Source organism: Coregonus clupeaformis, chromosome 24 (assembly GCF_020615455.1).
Source record: "Coregonus clupeaformis isolate EN_2021a chromosome 24, ASM2061545v1, whole genome shotgun sequence".
Taxonomy (NCBI): Eukaryota; Metazoa; Chordata; class Actinopteri; order Salmoniformes; family Salmonidae; genus Coregonus; species Coregonus clupeaformis.
The window spans coordinates 8,565,030-8,587,141 of NC_059215.1; the positions used below are offsets into that span (position 1 = coordinate 8,565,030).

General features: G+C 43.3%; 1 protein-coding gene across 2 annotated transcripts in view; it reads left to right on the top strand.

Annotated features, from left to right (window-relative positions):
- LOC121538470 (UHRF1-binding protein 1) overlaps positions 1–22,112 on the top strand; it is a 55,003-nt gene that overhangs the window by 18,916 nt on the left and 13,975 nt on the right. For both annotated transcript variants that reach the window (XM_045207020.1, XM_041846506.2), the window contains exons 2-11: positions 7,876–8,038; positions 9,367–9,405; positions 9,620–9,711; positions 9,886–10,075; positions 10,587–10,727; positions 10,944–11,114; positions 17,082–17,265; positions 17,618–17,704; positions 19,919–20,089; positions 20,302–20,438. In XM_045207020.1, the coding sequence (XP_045062955.1) occupies positions 7,876–8,038; positions 9,367–9,405; positions 9,620–9,711; positions 9,886–10,075; positions 10,587–10,727; positions 10,944–11,114; positions 17,082–17,265; positions 17,618–17,704; positions 19,919–20,089; positions 20,302–20,438 (1,375 nt within the window). The remainder of the gene's footprint in view (positions 1–7,875; positions 8,039–9,366; positions 9,406–9,619; positions 9,712–9,885; positions 10,076–10,586; positions 10,728–10,943; positions 11,115–17,081; positions 17,266–17,617; positions 17,705–19,918; positions 20,090–20,301; positions 20,439–22,112) is intronic.

The window sequence follows — 22,112 nt, forward strand, 5'->3', positions numbered from 1 at the left end:
GAGGAATTATTGGCAGGGTATGAACCAAAGTGTTGGTCAGTGTTTGCCTAATTAGATGTTACATTACATGTTTTCTTACTTCATGTAGCTAGCTAGCTAACCAACATATTCATGCTTCACCTATTCCTCTCTGATAAGATACCGTTGCACAAACATACTTATATAGGCCTATACCAGCACTGGTACCAGGCAGTATTAGCTAACTAGCTACGTTTGCTCTGACTCTTAGTACATTTAGCCAGCTAACTAGCGATTAGCATTAGCGGCTAACACAAATTATTTTAGCAACACCTTGCTAAAAAAAGACAAACTAGCAAACAGTAGTGTTCAGACAGTAAGATCAAATCAAATCAAATCAAATTTTATTGGTCACATGCGCCGAATACAACAGGTGCAGACATTACAGTGAAATGCTTACTTACAGCCCTTAACCAACAGTGCATTTATTTTAAACAAAAAAGTAAGATAAAAACAACAACAAAAAAGTGTTGAGAAAAAAAGAGCAGAAGTAAAAATAAAGTGACAGTAGGGAGGCTATATATACAATAGAATAAAGTGACAGTAGGGAGGCTATATATACAGGGGGGTACCGTTGCATAGTCAATGTGCGGGGGCACCGGCTAGTTGAGGTAGTTGAGGTAATATGTACATGTGGGTAGAGTTAAAGTGACTATGCATAAATACTTAACAGAGTAGCAGCAGCGTAAAAAGTATGGGGTGGGGGGGCAGTGCAAATAGTCCGGGTAGCCATGATTAGCTGTTCAGGAGTCTTATGGCTTGGGGGTAGAAGATGCACAAAGATGCACAAACTAATAGTGTAGTTACAGTGGGGAAAAAAAGTATTTAGTCAGCCACCAATTGTGCAAGTTCTCCCACTTAAAAAGATGAGAGAGGCCTGTAATTTTCATCATAGGTACACGTCAACTATGACAGACAAAATGAGAATTTTTTTCTCCAGAAAATCACATTGTAGGATTTTTAATGAATTTATTAGCAAATTATGGAAAATAAGTATTTGGTCAATAACAAAAGTTTCTCAATACTTTGTTATATACCCTTTGTTGGCAATGACACAGGTAAACTTTTCTGTAAGTCTTCACAAGGTTTTCACACACTGTTGCTGGTATTTTGGCCCATTCCTCCATGCAGATCTCCTCTAGAGCAGTGATGTTTTGGGGCTGTCGCTGGGCAACACGGACTTTCAACTCCCCTCCAAAGATTTCTATGGGGTTGAGATCTGGAGACTGGCTAGGCCACTCCAGGACCTTGAAATGCTTCTTACGAAGCCACTCCTTCGTTGGCCGGGCGGTGTGTTTGGGATCATTGTCATGCTGAAAGACCCAGCCACGTTTCATCTTCAATGCCCTTGCTGATGGAAGGAGGTTTTCACTCAAAATCTCACGATACATGGCCCCATTCATTCTTTCCTTTACACGGATCAGTCGTCCTGGTCCCTTTGCAGAAAAACAGCCCCAAAGCATGATGTTTCCACCCCCATGCTTCACAGTAGGTATGGTGTTCTTTGGATGCAACTCAGCATTCTTTGTCCTCCAAACACGACGAGTTGAGTTTTTACCAAAAAGTTCTATTTTGGTTTCATCTGACCATATGACATTCTCCCAATCCTCTTCTGGATCATCCAAATGCACTCTAGCAAACTTCAGACGGGCCTGCACATGTACTGGCTTAAGCAGGGGGACACGTCTCGCACTGCAGGATTTGAGTCCCTGGCGGCGTAGTGTGTTACTGATGGTAGGCTTTGTTACTTTGGTCCCAGCTCTCTGCAGGTCATTCACTAGGTCCCCCCGTGTGGTTCTGGGATTTTTGCTCACCGTTCTTGTGATCATTTTGACCCCACGGGGTGAGATCTTGCGTGGAGCCCCAGATCGAGGGAGATTATCAGTGGTCTTGTATGTCTTCCATTTCCTAATAATTGCTCCCACAGTTGATTTCTTCAAACCAAGCTGCTTACCTATTGCAGATTCAGTCTTCCCAGCCTGGTGCAGGTCTACAATTTTGTTTCTGGTGTCCTTTGACAGCTCTTTGGTCTTGGCCATAGTGGAGTTTGGAGTGTGACTGTTTGTGGTTGTGGACAGGTGTCTTTTATACTGATAACAAGTTCAAACAGGTGCCATTAATACAGGTAACGAGTGGAGGACAGAGGAGCCTCTTAAGGAAGAAGTTACAGGTCTGTGAGAGCCAGAAATCTTGCTTGTTTGTAGGTGACCAAATACTTATTTTCCACCATAATTTGCAAATAAATTCATTAAAAATCATACAATGTGATTTTCTGGATTTTTTTCCTCAATTTGTCTGTCATAGTTGACGTGTACCTATGATGAAAATTACAGGCCTCTCTCATCTTTTTAAGTGGGAGAACTTGCACAATTGGTGGCTGACTAAATACTTTTTTCCCCCCACTGTATATGCAGCAGTAGGAGAAGGAGAGAGGACTCAAGTAGCAAACATTATAGGTACTGGAGTTGCATATTACATTTAACAAACCAAACATATACAAATACCATTAAAGAAGGTAAAGTAAAAACTCAAACCGGTCCGTGCATCAATACCGGTATATCGTAAAATACGGTATACCGCCCAGCCCTAGTGTACAGACCAGCTATGACCTCCGTAAGGCAATAGGAGGCAAAACCACCGTACAGGGACAAAGTGGAGTCGTAATTCAACGGCTCAGACACGACGTACAGTGTATTCGGAAAGTATTCAGACCCCTTGATATTTTCCTAAATGTTTTACATTACAGCCTTATTCTAAAATTGATTAAATTATTTATTTTTCTCATCAATCTAGACACAATACCTCATAATGACAAAGGGAAAACAGGTTTGTAGAAATGTTTGCTAATTTATTAAAAATAAAAACAGAAATACCTTATTTACATAAGTATTCAGACCCTTTGCTATGAGACTGGAAATTGAGATCAGGTGCATCCTGTTTCCATTGATCATCCTTGAGATGTTTCTACAACTTGATTGGAGTCAACTATCTCTGCAGCACTCCACCAATCAGGCCTTTATGGTAGAGTGGACAGACGGAAGCCACTCCTCAGTAAAAGGCACATGGAGTTTGCCAGAAGGCACCTAAAGACTCTCAGACCATGAGAAACCAGATTCTCTAGTCTGATGAAACCAAGATTGAACTCTTTGGCCTGAATGCCAAGCGTCACGTCTGGAGGAAACCTGGCACCATCCCTAGGGTGAAGCATGGTGGTGGCAGCATCATGCTGTGGGGATGTTTTTCAGTGTCTGGGACTGGGAGACTAGTCAGGATCGAGGGAAAGATACAGCAAAGTACAGAGATCCTTGATTAAAAACCTGCTCCAGAGCGCTCAGGACTTCAGACTGGGGCGAAGGTTCACCTTCCAACAGGACGATGACCCTAAGCACACAGCCAAGACAACGCAGGAGTGGCTTCGGAACAAGTCTCAGAATGTCCTTGAGTGGCCCAGCCAGAGCCCGGACTTGAACCCGATCAAACATCTCTGGACAGACCTGAAAATAGCTGTGCAGCAACGCTCCCCATCCAACCTGACAGAGCTTGAGAGGATCTGCAGAGAAGAATGGGAGAAACTCCCCAAATACAGGTGTGCCAAGCTTGTAGCGTCATACCGAAGAAGACTCAAGGCTGTAATCACTGCCAAAGGTGCTTCAACAAAGTACTGAGTAAAGGGTCTGAATACTTATGTAAATGTGATATTTCCGTTTTTATTTTTAATAAATGTGCAAACATTTCTAAAAACCTGTTTTTGCTTTGTCATTATGGGGTATTGTGTGTAGATTTATGAGGGGGAAAAAACAATTTAATGCATTTTAGAATAAGGCTGTAACGTAACAAAGTGGAAAAATAAATGGTTCTGAATACTTTCCGAATGCACTGAGTATACCAAACAGTAGGAACATCTTCCTAATATTGAGTTGCACATAAATCTTTTGTCTTGCCCATTCATCCTCTGAATGGCACACATACACAATCCATGTCTCAAGTGGCTCAAGGCTTGAAAATCCATCTTTAACCTGTCTCCTCCCCTTCATCTACACTGATTTTAAGTGGATTTAACAAGTGACATCAATAAGGGATCATAGCTTTCACCTGGTCAGTCTGTCATGGAAAGAGCATGTGTTCTTAATGTTTTGTATACTCAGTGTATATATTTATATTCCGTACTCTGACATTTCTCTTTCTGAAATTGCTCGTTCTGATATTTCTTAATTTCTTAATTTTTACTTGTTGGATTATGTGTGTATTTTGTATGGTTAGGTATTAATGGACTATTGGAGCTAGAAACACAAGCATTTCGATGCACCTGCGATAACATCTGCAAATCTGTGTAGGCGACCAATAAACTTTTATTTGATGGACCTGATCCTCGTTGATGGACAAGGGAAGCTCAATTTGGTACGAATACAGCTCACTTTGGTACTAAAAACCTGTTTCCCGTAGCATAGCATATTTGATACGGTCTGGTAGATGGCTTGAAAATCAAGCCAGGCCATTATGGGTTGAATAAGACCTAGAATTGTTGTACAATGCCTTGCAAAAGTATTCACCCCCCTTGGCGTTTTTCCTATTTTGTTGCATTACAACCTGTATTTAAATTGATTTTTATTTGGATTTCATGTAATGGACATGCACAAAATAGTCCAAATTGGTGAAGTGAAATGAAAAAAATAACTTGTTTCAAAATATTCTAAAAAAGAAATAACGGAAAAGTGGCACGTGTATATATATTCACCCCCTTTGCTATGAAGCCCCTAAATAAGATCTGGTGCAACCAATTACCTTCAGAAGTCACATAATTAGTTAAATAAAGTCCACCTGTGTGCAATCTAAGTGTCACATGATCTCAGTATATATACACCTGTTCTGAAAGGCCCCAGAGTCTGCAACACCACTAAGGGTCACCATGAAGACCAAGGAGCTCTCCAAACAGGTCAGGGACAAAGTTGTGGAGAAGTACAGATCAGGGTTAGGTTATAAAAGAATATCCAAAACTTTGAACATCCCACGGAGCACCATTAAATCCATTATAAAAAAATGGAAAGCATATCGCACCACAACAAACCTGCCAAGAGAGGGCCGCCCACCAAAACTCACGGACCAGGCAAGGAGGGCATTAATCAGAGAGGCAACAAAGAGACCAAAGATAACCCTGAAGGAGCTGCAAAGCTCCACAGTATCTGTCCATAGGACCACTTTAAGCCATACACTCCACAGAGTTGGGCTTTATGGAAGAGTGGCCAGAAAAAAGCCATTGCTTAAAGAAAAAAATAAGCAAAGACTCCCCAAACATATGGAAGAAGGTACTCTGGTCAGATGAGACTAAAATTGAGCTTTTTGGCCATCAAGGAAAACGCTATGTCTGGCGCAAACCCAACACCTCTCATCACCCCGAGAACACCATCCCCACAGTGAAGCATGGTGGTGGCAGCATCATGCTGTGGGGATGTTTTTAATCGGCAGGGACTGGGGAAACTGGTCAGAATTGAAGGAATGATTGATGGCGCTAAATACAAGGACATTCTTGAGGGAAACCTGTTTCAGTCTTCCAGAGATTTGAGACTGGGACGGAGGTTCACCTTCCAGCAGGACAATAACCCTAAGCATACTGCTAAAGCAACACTTGAGTGGTTTAAGGGGAAACATTTCAATGTCTTGGAATGGCCTAGTCAAAGCCCAGACCTCAATTCAATTGAGAATCTGTGGTATGACTTAAAGATTGCTGTACACCAGCGGAACCCATCCATCTTGAAGGATCTGGAGCAGTTTTGCCCTGAAGAATGGGCAAAAATCCCAGTGGCTAGATGTGCCAAGCTTATAGAGACATACCCCAAGAGACTTGCAGCTGTAATTGCTGCAAAAGGTGGCTCTACAAAGTATTGACTTCGGGAGGGTGAATAGTTATGCACGCTTATTTCTTGTTTGTTTCACACAAAAAAAAAAAGATTTGCATCTTCAAAGTGGTAGGCATGTTGTGTAAATCAAATGATACAAACCCCCCCCCAAAATCAATTTTAATTCCAGGTTGTAAGACAACAAAATAGGAAAAATGCCAAGGGGGGTGAATACTTTCGCAAGCCACTATACCTCTTAAACAATGCTAATCCCCCCAAAATAGCTAGCCTAGTTTGAATTAATACCATGATAGTCTGTGTGGTGTTCCTGACTACAGCCTATCAGGGTTGGGGTCAATTCCATTTAAATTCCAGTCAATTCAGGAAGTACACTGAAATTCCAATTCTCCTCAATGCTTTTTAATTGGGAAAAATGTGAATTTGGTTTACTTTCTGAATTTAGGCTTCCGTAATTGAAATGCAATTGACCCCAACCCTGCAGCCTATTCTTTATTATTTTCACCGCTCTCAAAGGAAAAAAAAAAAACATATTAAAATGCAAACGCAGTATTGTTAAAAGGGTTGGATCCCCAGTTAGGACATGTTGGATGCTGTGTGAGCTGTTTTGAATGAGGAATGTTTTTTATTTCCTTCTCGTTATTGAGCTGGGTTAGTGTACACATCAAAGCTACTGGGTGTGCAGGCTTTTGTCCAGCTCTGCTTTAAAGGCTGGAACAGGAGGTGGCTTGGACACCTCTCCCTGGTGTAGGTCTATTTTCAGACATGGACACTTCATCATGGGGTGCTAAAGTGGTCTGGAGGAGTGTGGGGTGGAGTGAAAGGGCTCCCTCAGGGAGAGAGAGAGTGTCCAGGCTGTGTGCACTCAGTGGAACAAGGTTCTGAGGGCATAGGCCTAGTCATAGTGGAGTAGCTTTAATATCATTACAGCAGCCTAGTCAATGACAGACCAGTATTGTGACTGGGATAGAGATTATGAGGTATGGTTGACGGGGTGGAGTGGTTCACCTGTTCACCTTAAAGCTTAGCACTCGTTAACGTGGTCTGGTTTACAGAGTATATCACTGTTCTTTACAGCTGATGACTGGTAATAGTCATGCTCCTTTACTGGCAGGCTACTTTAGGCTACTAGAAAAGCCCCTGACCACATCATCTTGAACCAGTGTCTCACTTGTCTCAGTAGCATTACATTATATTACCCAGACAGTGGACATGTGTGTCAGTCCAGCACTAGAGTCAGACCTCTTGTGTATTGGCTTTTAGCTCTGTCACCACCAGCCAAAGCCCAAGAAACACCAGCCATTATGTTGAAGTCTGAAATGTTAGGTTTTAGTTAGACTAATGAGTGTGGCATAAAGGTCATAATTGTCCGGTCATGGTGAGTGTGGTAGATTGGAACTCTAAATGGTCTGTTTGTTGCCGCATAATCATCTTTTCAGAATACGTTACAGCAAGCCTATCCCTCACCACTGCTATTTCACTGTGTGAGGTTTTGCTCTGGCAAATGGCTCAGCAGTTCATTTTAAGCTCTAGTGGAGGGTAAGGTCAATGAAGCCAGATGGGGAAAATCCTATGGTGGGAATCTGGCCAAGACACGGTCTGTACTGCAGCCTGGGATTCAGTTAGGCCTACAGCATGAACCTCACAATTACATCTCACTGCCAATATCACTGGAAAAAGCTGACCTTGGTCAGACTAGCATCTAATTTTAACCTCATTTACACTGTCTCTCACAGCCTCCGAACCCTCGTAAACCACACATACATGACGTGAACTATTTTGGTGAACGCAGCAATCAGTCTGGTTTTTATGCCGTTTTCTTATGCTATCTGAGTGACTCAAACATTATAACAAAATCAATGGGGGGTCCATGCCATGACAGTTTGTACATGGTAGAGTTAACACAGTATGTCCAGGTTTCATGGTACTGTTAGTACAGAATGTCCAGCCTACAGAGTCATTGGTTTCCTGAACTTACCCCTCTCTCTCATTCCTTTGTATGAAGGTTCACCAAGAACCTGTCCCCAGACAAGATCAACCTGAGCACGCTGAAGGGTGAGGGCCAGCTGTCCAACCTGGAGCTGGATGAAGAGGTGCTGCAGAACATGCTGGACCTGCCCACCTGGTTGGCTGTCACCCGGGTCTACTGCAACAAGGCTGCAATCAGGGTGAGACAACCGTGTTATTCTTATAAAAAACCATGTCAAATGTCTTTCCCCGATGGCAATGGCTGTGTACAGATAAGAAAGGGTGTTCCAAGATTAAATCACTGAATTAATTTAGTAGTTAAGGTCAGTGTTTCCCCTAGGAATTTTTTTCTGCAGCGGTGGTAAAGATAGCGTGTGTGGGGGGGTAGTGGGCGTGGCCAACTACACAGTCTCTGACCAAAGGCCCTCCTCTTGGCTGCAAAAACTTTGCTGTTTTAAAGCACATTTCCTGCAATTCTACACATTTTGCCATGGGGCAGAGAGAAAATGTCACCGTTTTAAAGCTTGTTTCCTGTAATTCTACACATTTTGTCATGGGGCTGAGAAATAAATTAATCTGTTTTAAAGCTAATTTCCTGCAATTCTATACATTTTGCCATGGCTTATGCCATGTTCTTGTGCTATCTGAGTGACTCAAACATTATAACAAAATGCCATGACATTTTTGGAATTTTAGATTCTCTCTGACTAGTTTTTATTGGTGATTGTTAGTTCTCAAAGATTATCTTATTTAAAATATATATAGCTCTTTTATCATTTCTACATACTTTATATCTGGTTTTAGTTGTTTAAACTAACGTTTTACCATCCACATTTTTTTCATTTTTCTTGGAGTGGCGGCAACTATTTAGCGGCGAGGGCCCGCCACTGCTAAATGAATATAGGGGAAACACTTGGTCATATTTGCTGACCAATGGGAGATTAACATGAAAGCAGTAAAGCACTGCCAGGCAAAACGAATGGTGAGCGGTTTGACAAGACAATGTCATTGTGGTTTCACAGTGTAGCCTTTAGCTGCATCAATGAAAGCCACAGAGGGCATAGGCTACACACACTGGCAGCACGGCTGAGATAAGTAGCACTGCTGTTTGATAACACTAAGACCAGTGGACACATCTCCAGGCCCACTGCTAGCCTCAGATAACAGAGAGAGAGCAGCATGAGTGGGAAGGTCACAAAAGGCCAGACGCTAGCACAGCACCACACCGAAGCCCTGAATGGCCTGCTCAACCTGTTGTTTAGAAAGATGTGGACTGCAGATCAGATTGGAAATTAGCTGGGTTGTCTTTGTATGGGCCAAATCAGATGTCCTCTTATTAATGTTTTATCTTCAAGATTACTAATTTGAAGCCAGTCTAGGTCGGGTATTAGTCTACAAGGAGAGGTCTAAAAGCACAAGCCACTCTGTGTATCTTGTGCACAGTGAATGATAAACAATCCAGTAGAACAGTGCTGAGGAAAGTGTTTGTGTCTTCCTGACTGGTCCCCTGCTGTTTTGTCTCCCTCAGATACAATGGACAAAGTTGAAGACCAGCCCCATCTGCCTGGTATGAATTCTGCCCTTTGTTCTATTCCTCCAAAAGTTTGTTGACTTTTTCTGTTTTTCTTTCTCTGGCTCTCCTTCTGTACCGCTCAGTCTCCCTCTCTCTCTCCATTTTATTTATCCTGTAGTAAAGTGTAATGGTTTAATATTGGAATACTGCATCCACCCCTGCTGTGCTGAACTATGGTAACTATGCACCCTTCTTCCAACTCCTGCAGTTCCTGGACAAGGTGGAGGTGGAGATGAGAACGTGTGAGGAGCCCCGTCCACCAAATGGCCCCTCCCCTATTGCCATCACTGCTGGCCAGAGGTAAGCCTTACCTGTTCTGTTTGTTTGGAACCGTTTGAGGGAAATTTGTGATAGATCCTATTTATTTTATACTATTCTATATTAACTGTTGCTCTGGACAAATATAATTTACTGTAAACCCACTGTCTTTGGTCATATTCTCATCTGATTGTCTATTCTTGTGTCTTTCTGCAGTGAGTATGGCTTCGCTGAGAAGGTGGTGGAGGGTATGTCTGTCATCATCAACTCCATCACCATCAAGGTGCAGTCCCGTGCCTTCCACGCCTCCTTCGAGCTCTGGCAGCTGCAAGGCAACAGTCTCAACCCCAAATGGCAGAAGACTGACCTCCGCTACACCCGCATCACGGACCCCAAGAGAGGAGAGGTACACCCACAGAATTAAATGAACACTATTAAATTGTATTTATGAATACATCTACCCCTGTGTTCAACTTCCTCACTGTCAAGCCAGAGTATCTATAGGACAGTATGTCCAGGTTTCATGGTAGTTAGTACAGTATGTCCAGGTTTAATGGTACAGTTTGTAGAGTATGTCCAGGTTTCATGATAGTATGTCCAGATTTCATGATAGAGTTAGTACAGTATGTCCAGCCTACAGAGTTAATGTTTTTGTTTTTCAGGCCAGCAATAAATCACTTAATTAGGCCAATTGTTCAGCGTTTTATTGGTCACGATTTCCAGCCCCTCTAAGTGAGATCGGGAAATGCATCTGCGTTAGCCTCAGAGATGACCTCGTTTACATGGTCTCCCTGTTTTTCTCGTAAAGACAGACTTTTAGGCCAGTGTACTTGTAGCTCGTCCAATACACTGGTTCCCTAATATTTATGTACGTGTGTCTGTCTGTCTGTCTGTGTATGTTTTGTGGAACTCCCCAGGTGTTGACGTTTAAGGAGATCAACTGGCAGAGTCTGCGTATAGAGGCTGATGCCATAGAGAGTGAGGACCAGGACCTGGGCAGTATCCCAATACGCCTCATTACCAACCAGGGACGCATCCGCATCGCCCTGAAGCGCAGGGTAAGACTGGGCCATGGGTGGGCCAGGGAGGGTGGGGTTTACTTGATGTGACTTTTCCCCAACAGTTTAACCATGTTACACTTTCTTTCTCACATGCAACTGTTCTCAAGGTGCTTCAGAGTAAATAAACACACAGTCATTGTATAAATGTAAAATGGCTTCTTCTGTAACATGATGACTAACCAGGTTTCTCCTCTGTCTTTAATCATATCCCAGGTGAAGGACTGTAACGTGCTGGCCTCTAAGCTGCTCTTCATTCTGGATGACCTGCTGTGGGTGCTGACGGACTCTCAGCTCAAAGCTGTCATCCACTACGCCAAGTCCCTGAGCGAGGCCATGGAGAAGTCTGCCCAGCAGAGGAAGAGTATGGCTGCGGAGTCCCTACAGGTACCATCCTCTCGCCTTCCTTTTATATGTGTTAACAACGGCACAGAGTCTGCAGCCTGCACTTAGTTTGTACTGCAGTTCTATGTCAAATCTTGCTATATTCAGTGGCGACCTGTCATTTAGGGCAGGTGGGGCAGAGCCCAACCTGTTTTGAGCCCCACATGTTTAGCTAAAACAAATAAAACATTTATTTGTATGCCTGTAGTTGCGCCGTGATTGGCTCAGTGTTCTGTCACTCATGGGGACACTACGTCACTGCAGAATCTACAGGGAGAGCTAGGCAGTTCAAGCCCCCTTGGGTGCTGCCATAGATTTACATTAGAAATAAAATAAAATGTTATTGGTCGCATACACATGTTTAGCAGGCGTTATTGCGGGTGTAGGAACACAAGCATTTCGCTATCTCCAACAGTGCAGTAGTATCTAACAATTCACAACAATACACACAATCTAAAAGTAAACAAATGGAATTAAGAAATATATAGATATTAGGACGAGCAATGTCGGAGTGGCATTGACTGGAATACAGTAACAGTGAGGGAAAAAAGTATTTAATCCCCTGCTGATTTTGTACGTTTGCCCACTGACAAAGACATGATCAGTCTATAATTGTAATTCTAAAAGTTTATTTGAACAGTGAGAGACAGAATAACAACCAAAAAATCCAGAAAAACGCATGTTAAAAATGTTATCAATTGATTTCCATTTTAATGAGGGAAATAAGTATTTGACCCCTCTGCAAAACATGACTTAGTACTTCGTGGCAAAACCCTTGTTGGCAATCACAGAGGTCAGACGTTTCTTGTAGTTGGCCACCAGGTTTGCACACATCTCAGGAGGGATTTTGTTCCACTCCTCTTTGCAGATCTTCTCCAAGTCATTAAGGTTTCGAGGCTGACGTTTGGCAACTCGAACCTTCAGCTCCCTCCACAGATTTTCTATGGGGTTAAGGTCTGGAGACTTGCTAGGCCACTCCAGGACCTTAATGTGCTTCTTCTTGAGCCACTCCTTTGTTGCCTTGGCCGTGTGTTTTGGGTCATTGTCATGCTGGAATACCCATCCACAACCCATTTTCAATGCCCTGGCTGAGGGAAGGAGGTTCTCACCCAAGATTTGACGGTACATGGCCCCGTCCATCGTCCTTTTGATGCGGTGAAGTTGTCCTGTCCCCTTAGCAGAAAAACACCCCCAAAGCATAATGTTTCCACCTCCATGTTTGACGGTGGGGATGGTGTTCTTGGGGTCATAGGCAGCATTCCTCCTCCTCCAAACATGGCGTGTTGAGTTGATGCCAAAGAGCTTGATTTTGGTCTCATCTGACCACAACACTTTCACCCAGTTCTCCTCTGAATCATTCAGATGTTCATTGGCAAACTTCAGACGGCCCTGTATATGTGCTTTCTTGAGCAGGGGGACCTTGCGGGCGCTGCAAGATTTCAGTCCTTCACGGCGTAGTGTGTTACCAATTGTTTTCTTGGTGACTATGGTCCCAGCTGCCTTGAGATCGTTGACAAGATCCTCCTGTGTAGTTCTGGGCTGATTCCTCACCGTTCTCATGATCATTGCAACTCCACGAGGTGAGATCTTGCATGGAGCCCCAGGCCCGAGGGAGATTGACAGTTATTTTGTGTTTCTTCCATTTGCGAATAATCGCACCAACTGTTGTCACCTTCTCACCAAGCTGCTTGGCGATGGTCTTGTAGCCCATTCCAGCCTTGTGTAGGTCTACAATCTTTTCCCTGACATCCTTGGAGAGTTCTTTGGTCTTGGCCATGGTGGAGAGTTTGGAATCTGATTGATTGATTGCTTCTGTGGACAGGTGTCTTTTATACAGGTAACAAGCAGAGATTAGGAGCACTCCCTTTAAGAGTGTGCTCCTAATCTCAGCTCGTTACCTGTATAAAAGACACCTGGGAGCCAGAAATCTTTCTGATTGAGAGGGGGTCAAATACTTATTTCCCTCATTAAAATGCAAATCAATTTATAACATTTTTGACATGCGTTTTTCTGGATTTTTGTGTCGTTATTCTCTCTCACTGTTCTAATAAACCTACCTTTAAAATTATAGACTGATCATTTCTTTGTCAGTGGGCAAACGTACAAAATCAGCAGGGGATCAAATACTTTTTTCCCTCACTGTATATACAGATGAAATGAGTAAAACAGTATGTAAACATTTATTAACGTGACCAGTGATTCCATGTCTATGTACATAGGGCAGCAGCCTCTAAGGTGCAGGGTTGAGTGACCTGGTGCTAGCCGGCTAGTGACAGTGACTAAGTTCAGGGCAAGGGACTGGGCGGAGGCCGGCTAGTGATGGCTATTTAACAGTCAGATGGCCTTGCGATAGACGCAGTTTTTCAGTCTCTCGGTCCCAGCTTTGATGCACCTGTACTGACCTCGCCTTCTGGATGACAGCAGGGTGAACAGGCCGTGGCTCGGGTGGTTGATATCCTTTTTTGGCCTTCCTGTGACATTGGGTGCTGTAGGTGTCCTAGAGGGCAGGCAGTGTGCCCCCCGTGATGTGTTAAGCAGACCACACCACCCTCTGCAGTTGCCATACCAGGCAGTGATACAGCTCGACAGGATGCTCTCAATGGTGCATCTGTAAAAGTTTGTGAGGGTTTTCGGGGCTGAGTAACTTTAAGCTTTTCACCTTCTCCACTGCAGTCCCGTCGATGTGGATGGAGGCCTGCTCCCTCTGCTGTCTCCTGAAGTCCACGATCAGCTCCTTTGTTTTGTTGACATTGAGGGAGAGGTTATTTTCCTGGCACCACTCCGCCAGGGCCCACACCACCTCCCTGTAGGCTGTCTCGTCATTGTTGGTAATCAGGCCTACTACTGTTGTCGTCTGCAAACTTGATGATTGAGTTGGAGGCATGCGTGGCCACGCAGTCATGCGTGAACAGGGATTACAGGATGGGGCTGAGCATACACCCTTGTGGGGCCCCTATGTTGAGGATCAGCGTATTGGAGGTGTTGTTTCCTGTCTTCACCACCTGGGGGCGGCCCGTCAGGACGTCCAGGACCCAGTTGCACAGGGCGGGGTTCAGACCAAGGGCCCAGAGCTTAATGATGAGCGTGGAGGGTACTATGGTGTTGAAGGCTGAGCTGTAGTCAATGAACAGCATTCTTACATATGTATTCCTCTTGTACAGATGGGATAGGGCAGTGTGCCGTGCGATGGCAATTGCATCGTATCTGGTATCCAAATTGAAGTGGGTCTAGGGTGTCAGGTAAGGTGGAGGTGATATGATCCTTAACTAGCCTCTCAAATCACTTCATGATTACAGAAGTGAGTGCTACGGGGCGATAGTCATTTAGTTCAGTTACCTTTGCTTTCTTGGGTACATAAACAATGGTGGCTGTCTTGAAGCAAGTGGGGACAGCAGACTGTGATAGGGAGATAATTAATATGTCTGTAAACACTCCAGCCAGCTGGTTTGCGCATGCTCTGAGGACGCGGCTAGGGATGCCGTCTGGGCCGGCAGCCTTGCGAGGGTTAACACACTTAAATGTCTTACTTACGTCGGCCACAGAGAACGAGAGCCCACAGTCCTCGGGAGCGGGCCACGTCGGTGGCACTGTGTTATCCTCAAAGCGGGCAAAGAAGATGTTTAGCATGTTCAGGAGCAAGACATTGGTGTCCGCGACGTGGCTGGTTGTCCCTTTGTAATCCGTGATTGTCTGGAGTCCCTGCCACATACGTCTCGTGTCTGAGCCGTTGAATTGCGACAGACTTTGCTCTGTACTCTGTACTGCCGTTTGGCCTGTTTGATTGCCTTACGGAGGGCATAACTGCACTGTTTGTATTCAACCATATTCCCAGTAACCTTGCCGTGGTTAAATGCGGTGGTTCGCGCTTTCAGTTTTGCGCAAATGCTGCAATCTATCCACGGTTTTTGGTTTGGGTAGGTTTTAATAATCACAGTGGGAACAACATCCCCTATACACTTCCTGATGAACTCAGTCACCGTGTCAGTGTATACATCAATGTTATTCTCAGAGGCAACCCGGAACATATCCCAGTCCACGTGATCAAAACAATCTTGAAGCATGGGTACTTCCTGTTTGAGTTTCTGCCTATAGGAAGGGAGGAGCAGAATGGAGTCGTGATCTGATTTGCATAAAGGGAGGGCGGGTGAGGGCCTTGTATAGCCATCCCGGAGAGTAACAAGGTTAGAGAGTTTTTGAAGCGTGAGTACTACAGGAAATGTGTTGATAGAACTTTGGTTTCTTTGTTAAAGTCCTCAGCTACAATAAATGCAGCCCCAGGATATGTGGTTTCCAGTTTGCACAAAGTCCAGTGTAGTTCCTTGAGGGACGTCGTGGTATTGGCTTGAGGGGGAATATACACGGCTGTGACTATAACCGAAGAGAATTCTCTTGGGAGGTAATACGGTCGGCATTTGATTGTGAGGGATTCTAGGTTGGGTGTACAAAAGGACTTGAGTTCCTGTACACTATCACAACCACACCATGAGTAGTTAATCATGAAACATACACCTCCACCTTTCTTCTTCTCTGAGAGTTCTTTATTCCTATCTGCACCATGTACTGAGAACCCAGCTGGCTGTATGGACGGGGACAGTATATCATTGTATGCTGTAGCGTTAAGATTTCCCTTTACTGGAACTAAGGGGCCTAGCCTGAATCGTGAAAAACAGCCCCAGACCATTATTCCTCCTCCACCAAACTTTACAGTTGGCACTATGCATTGGGGCAGGTAGCATTCTCCTGGCCAAACCCAGATTTTTCTGTTCAAGTGTGCACAGCACAACAACGTTGAGTCCAAAAATATGTATTGTTTGCTGCTGCATAAATGATGTTATATGACAGGGAGATATGTATACTGTAGCTAAGAAAGTAATACTAAGTGTATGTTGTGTAGTAAGCTGTTATTAGCCCATGTGTCTCACCCCAAGAAATGGGTCCCTCTTAATTGGTGGTGCACATGTATCCTATAGCCGGTTTTAGAGAAATGTCATCATCGAATATTGTAAGAGCTTTCATTGTCTGCTTATATCCTACGTTATTTATCCTACGTTTCTGACTTGGTGTACAGGGAGAATACTGTAAGAACAGCCCATGTTCTGAATTCTGTCACTGTACATTTCAAAAGTGCTGAACAAATAGTTATATCGACCATAGTTTGTACATCTCAATTGTTATTTTGCTTATATACAGTGCATGTAGGCCATAACAGTTTGTGGGCACAGTTTGTCACTGTTATAGTGCAATTAATGTATTGTTTAGTGTTGTGTAGTGGCTTTGATGGCATGCATCTAAAGAAATTGGTTGAGTTTGCCCCACCAAGATTTACATGCCACTGGCTATATTACTGAACTACTGTCTGTGTATATACTCACTCACTTAAACATCATTTTGTCTAGATCAGGGGTACTCAACTACTATTTGAGAAGATACGGTCACACAAATGTCCTAGGTGGCAAAGGTCTGGATAGATATTGTCATTTATTGGCGTCGTAACAAACCCCCACTTGCAATGTATGTAACCCCAAACTGTTCACACCCTTCTTGTTTCTGTAAATAACATTTGTTATGATACCTGAGTGACTCAACAAAATCAATGGGGGCCCTCTTGGGGTCGAGGGCCTTGGGCACGTAATCTGGCCATGGTAACTACAAGATTTAAATAGGTGGTTATCCTAACTTACCTACCTAGCTAACATGGGCTAGTTGATCAACTGGACATTTCTGACAGGTTATAAATAGCTCTCTAAGATCTGTCATTGAATGACAAACTGCCCATTTACTACCACATTTCAAACTCTTACTACTCTCAACAGCAGTAGCCTAAGGTAAAAGACAGACTAATTTCCAAAATTAGTCTGGACCCATGGTCTGTATTGACCCCGTTCTGGGTCTGCCTGTTGAGTATGGCTGGTCTAGGTATTATAATAGTCTTTGTAATAGAGATATTGATTGTATGATTCTGTGTTACAGACTGCACCCCCGTCCCCTGGTATCCACAATCTATGGACAGACCCTTCACCCCCTCCCATCGGTGGTGCACCCAGTACCCTGGACCAGTACTTTGATCAACACGACGTCAAAGAGTCCTCCTACCACACCTTCATCTCTCGTCTAGACCTGCACATATGCAACGACAGCTCCTCAGCAGACCCCGGTTAGTCCCACAGACTATCCCACAGACTATCCCACAGACACCCCAAAAATGTCAGTGCACAGAATTGGCCTATAACAATGGTCAAATAGGGGGTGCTTATATTTTCCCTGTTTCACACATGTACAAGTGTGTAACCTGTGTGTGAGTGTGGTGTGAAATGGACATTTGTTTTTGCATATCCTACTCCCCTTGAGACACCCTCGGAGAGTATGACCTTTTCTGCCTGAGGAGATCCGATCTATACTTTCTGGTTGTCCTAATACTCTTTAATTTAAACAATTAGGCTCTTGACGGTGACTTAGTTATCAGAGGTGAACAACGCTTTTGACCTCTGACCTCTCATGTCACACAGATGAGCCTCCACCTCCTGGCTCCCAGGGTGCAATGCAGCTGACCTTCCGCAAGCTGGGTTTTGACTACTACCCCATCCACCGGCCTGGTGAGTGTACTTCAGTGTTTCCGCTGCAGTCATTTATATGTGGCGCTGCGCCACGGCAAAAAAATATGGAACATGAAAAACAATTTCTGCCGAGGCGCACTTTGAAGACGATAGAACAGTACACATTTACTTCTCCTCTGCAAACAAAACGAGTAATGAATAGAAGAACCAGACAACTCCATAGTGGAATAGTTCATCTATTTACCATGTCGGCTTGTTGTTGAGTGTTCTATGCGAGAGAGAAATGCCTCTTGAGCATTCAAGTTACGAGTGCCATAGGGAGGGAAACATGCATTCTGACAAGCAGTCAATGCACAAAAATGATTGCAATCGCGGGGAAAACAACATTTTTAATGGCCTTCGTTAAAAAGAGGGGGATCCCAGCTTTCCATTCCTACTTGATTTATTTCTCAACTCCTAAATATGTGCGAACTGCACAATTTTTAAACCCTGAGTTTTTAGCAGCGGCATAGTTAAGCACTTTACACTCTAAATTAACTGTGTAACTAAATGTAACACCGGTCAATTGTAGGGTAACTTGGGGTAAAATGCCACCCTACCTCTAAATATTTTTTTGGGGAGTGACAAATTGTGATGAGCAAGACTAGTGGCAAGCAGGGAAAGTTTGGGGGGAACAAATGGTGACATGAAGTGGTTTCTGTGAGAAGTACCGGGTGGCGGTTCACCCCAAGTTACCCTGACAGGTAGGCCTAAATTATATTCACTGTGTTTATGCAAGTTTTTTTGGGACATAAAATTCATCAATAGGATGCTAACTACACTGAACTAAAATATAAACGCAACATGTAAAGTGCTGATCCCATGTTTCATGAGCTGAATTAGAAGATCTCAGAAATGTTCCATACGCCCAAAAAGCGTATTTCTCTGAAATGATGTGCACAAATTTGTTTACATCCCTGTTAGTGGGCATTTTATCCTTTAAGATAATCCATCCACCTGACAGGTGTGGCATATCAAGAAACTGATTAAACATTATAATTACCCAGGTGCACCTTGTGCTGGGGACAATAAAAGGCCACTCTAAAATGTGCAGTTTTGTCACACAACACAACAAGCATTCGGAAAGTGCATTCGGAAAGTATTCAGACCCCTTGAGTTTTTCCACATTTTGTTACGTTACAGCCCTATTCTAAAATTGATTAAATATTTTTTTTTCATCATCAATCTACACACAATACCCCATAATTACAAAGCAAAAACCGTTTTTTTATTGTATTTTTGTAAATGTAAAAAAATTATATATATGAAATACCCATTTTACATAAGTATTCAGACCCTTTACTATGAGACTCAAAACTGACCTCCGGTGCATCCTGTTTCCATTGAGAAAAAAAAAACGATTTAATCAATTTTAGAATAAGGCTGTAACGTAACAAAATGTGGAAAAAGTCTAGGGGTCTGAATACTTTCTGAATGCATTGTATGTTAAAATAATTTTAAGAGAATTTTACAAATATGTTATTGGGCTCATTTCTGGAGGTGGAAATTACATTTTAAGTGGTGTCAGCATAATTCTACTTTCATTCAATTTGGAGTAGTAAGTCACCAGAACTGAGCTTCTCAGTCCTTCTACTTCTAAAAATTACCACACCTCCCCACCCCCCTGCGACCTTTTCCTCCCACTGCTACAACATTTTCCAGAGGAAACACTGGTGTACTTCCCCCTTTCTGCCAAGAGAAACGTGCTCCTATTTGTTATAATTAGAGCTCACGTTTATGCACTGCTGTCCACAACGTCTTTTGTTAGTGCTCCCACTGAAACCTCAACCTCCATTCAGACTTCTAGTAAGCCTCATCGCCATTCATTCATGCAAACTAATAGCCTGCTTGCATGCCCATTGCTATTATTCTCAGTGGAATTCCTCAACTATAGAATGTGTAAAACACCACAATCCCTTCCAGAACTCTGCACTTCACTTCATCGGAACTACTGGTCTGTTACACAATTATAGAAAACCCATTTTAAGGGAGAGTGGATTGGTTTGCTTGCACAATCATTCAAAATCCCAGATCAAATAGTAAAACATAATCTTTGGAGAAAAATACTTGAAGTTGATGTGTATAACTGGTATGTTTTATATTTTGATTAGGATGAGAGATAGAATCCTTTCAATAATAACCCTGGTGATGCACTGAACCCTATTGTATAACTCTAATGAATGACCTTTGTATGATATAACCTTTGGCCTGCAGCTGATGGCTGTCAGCACTGGGAACGTCACTGTGGAGCGATGGAGGCCCGGGCCCAGTGGGCTGGCAGACTGCTGCAGGAGTTCCAGAGGAGGTTGGAGGTGTCCGGTATCCCTGGTCCACACTCAGAGATCCCCAAGGAGGCAAATGACTCCCCTGCCAAGAGGGCTCAGGGTGAGACTCCTAAAACAGATACACTGCCAGGTTCTCTTACTGTAGTATGGATCTGATCCACCAACAGACAAACATGTACATAGTGATGAGAATAGCTACCTTGTGTAAGTTAAGTTATTAATACGGAAAGAGAAAAGGTGTTGATAGATACTGAACAGGAATGTTTGATGTGGTCTCATTGTCGGGCCCCAATTGGCTCTCTCTTGACACAGATGGACAGCCCAGCTCCCCTGACAGGGATCAGAGCTCCAGGAGGAACTCAACAGCACCTCCTCCCCCGGGGAACCCTCTGAAGAGGCTCCGCTCTAGCTGTGTGGTGGTACGAATGGACGACCTGGATATCCATCAGGTGAGACTGCGCTTGCTTTCTGTTTTTAGCCACCTAGCTAGCAAGCTGCTGTCAGAGTAGCCTATTGGCAGGCACAAAACGAGGTAATGTAAAACAAACCTAAACTTTCATTACATGTACAGTTGAAGTCGGAAGTTTACATACACTTAGGTTGGAGTCATTAAAATTCGTTTTTCAACCACTCCACTAATTTCTTGTTAACAAACAATAGTTTTGGCAAGTCAGTTAGGACATCTACTTTGTGCATGACACAAGTCATTTTTCCAACAATTGTTTACAGACAGATTATTTCACATATAATTCACTGTATAACAATTCCAGTGGGTCAGAAGTTTACATACACTAAGTTGACTGTGCCTTTAAACAGCTTGGAAAATTCCAGAAAATGATGTTATGGCTTTAGAAGCTTCTGATAGGCTAATTGACATCATTTGAGTCAATTGGAGGTGTAACTGTGGATGTATTTCAAGGCCTATCTTCAAACTCAGTGCCTCTTTGCTTGACATCATGGGAAAATCAAAAGAAATCAGCCAAGACCTCAGAAAAAAAAATGGTAGACCTCCACAAGTCTGGTTCATCCTTGGGAGCAATTTCCAAACCCTTGAAGGTACCACGTTCATCTGTACAAACAATAGTACGCAAGTATAAACACCATGGGACCACGCAGCCGTCATAGCGCTCAGGAAGAAGACGCATTCTGTCTCCTAGAGATGAACGTACTTTGGTGCGAAAAGTGCAAATCAATCCCAGAACAACAGCAAAGGACCTTGTGAAGATGCTGGAGGAAACAGGTACAAAAGTATCTATATCCACAGTAAAACAAGTCCTATTTCGACATAACCTGAAAGGCCGCTCAGCAAGGAAGAAGCCACCGCTCCAAAACCACCATAAAAAAGCCAGACTACGGTTTGCAACTGCACATGGGGACAAAGATATAACTTTTTGGAGAAATGTCCTCTGGTCTGATGAAACAAAAATAGAACTGGCCATAATGACCATTGTTATGTTTGGAGGAAAAAGGGAGTAGCTTGCAAGCCGAAGAACACCATCCCAACTGTGAAGCACAGGGGTGGCAGCATCATGCTGTGGGGGTGCTTTGCTGCAGGAGGGACTGGTGCACTTCACAAAATAGATGGCATCATGAGGAAGGAAAATATGTGGATATATTGAAGCAACATCTCAAGACATTAGTCAGGAAGTTAAAGCTTGGTCGCAAATGGGTCTTCCAAATGGACAATGACCCAAAGCATACTTCCAAAGTTGTGGAAAAATGGCTTAAGGACAACAAAGTCAAGGTATTGGAGTGGCCATCACAAAGCCCTGACCTCAATCCTATAGAAAATTTGTGGGCAGAACTGAAAAAGCATGTGCGTGCAAGGAGGCCTACAAACCTGACTCAGTTACACCAGCTCTGTCAGGAGGAATGGAATATTCACCCAACTTATTGTGGGAAGCTTGTGGAAGGCTACCCGAAATGTTTGACCCAAGTTAAACAATTTAAAGGCAATGCTACCAAATACTAATTGAGTGTATGTAAACTTCTGACACACTGGGAATGAGATTTAAATAAATAAAATCCTGAAATAAATAATTTTCTCTACTATTATTCTGACATTTCACATTGTTAAAATAAAGTGGTGATCCTAACTGACCTAAGACAGGGACTTTTTACTA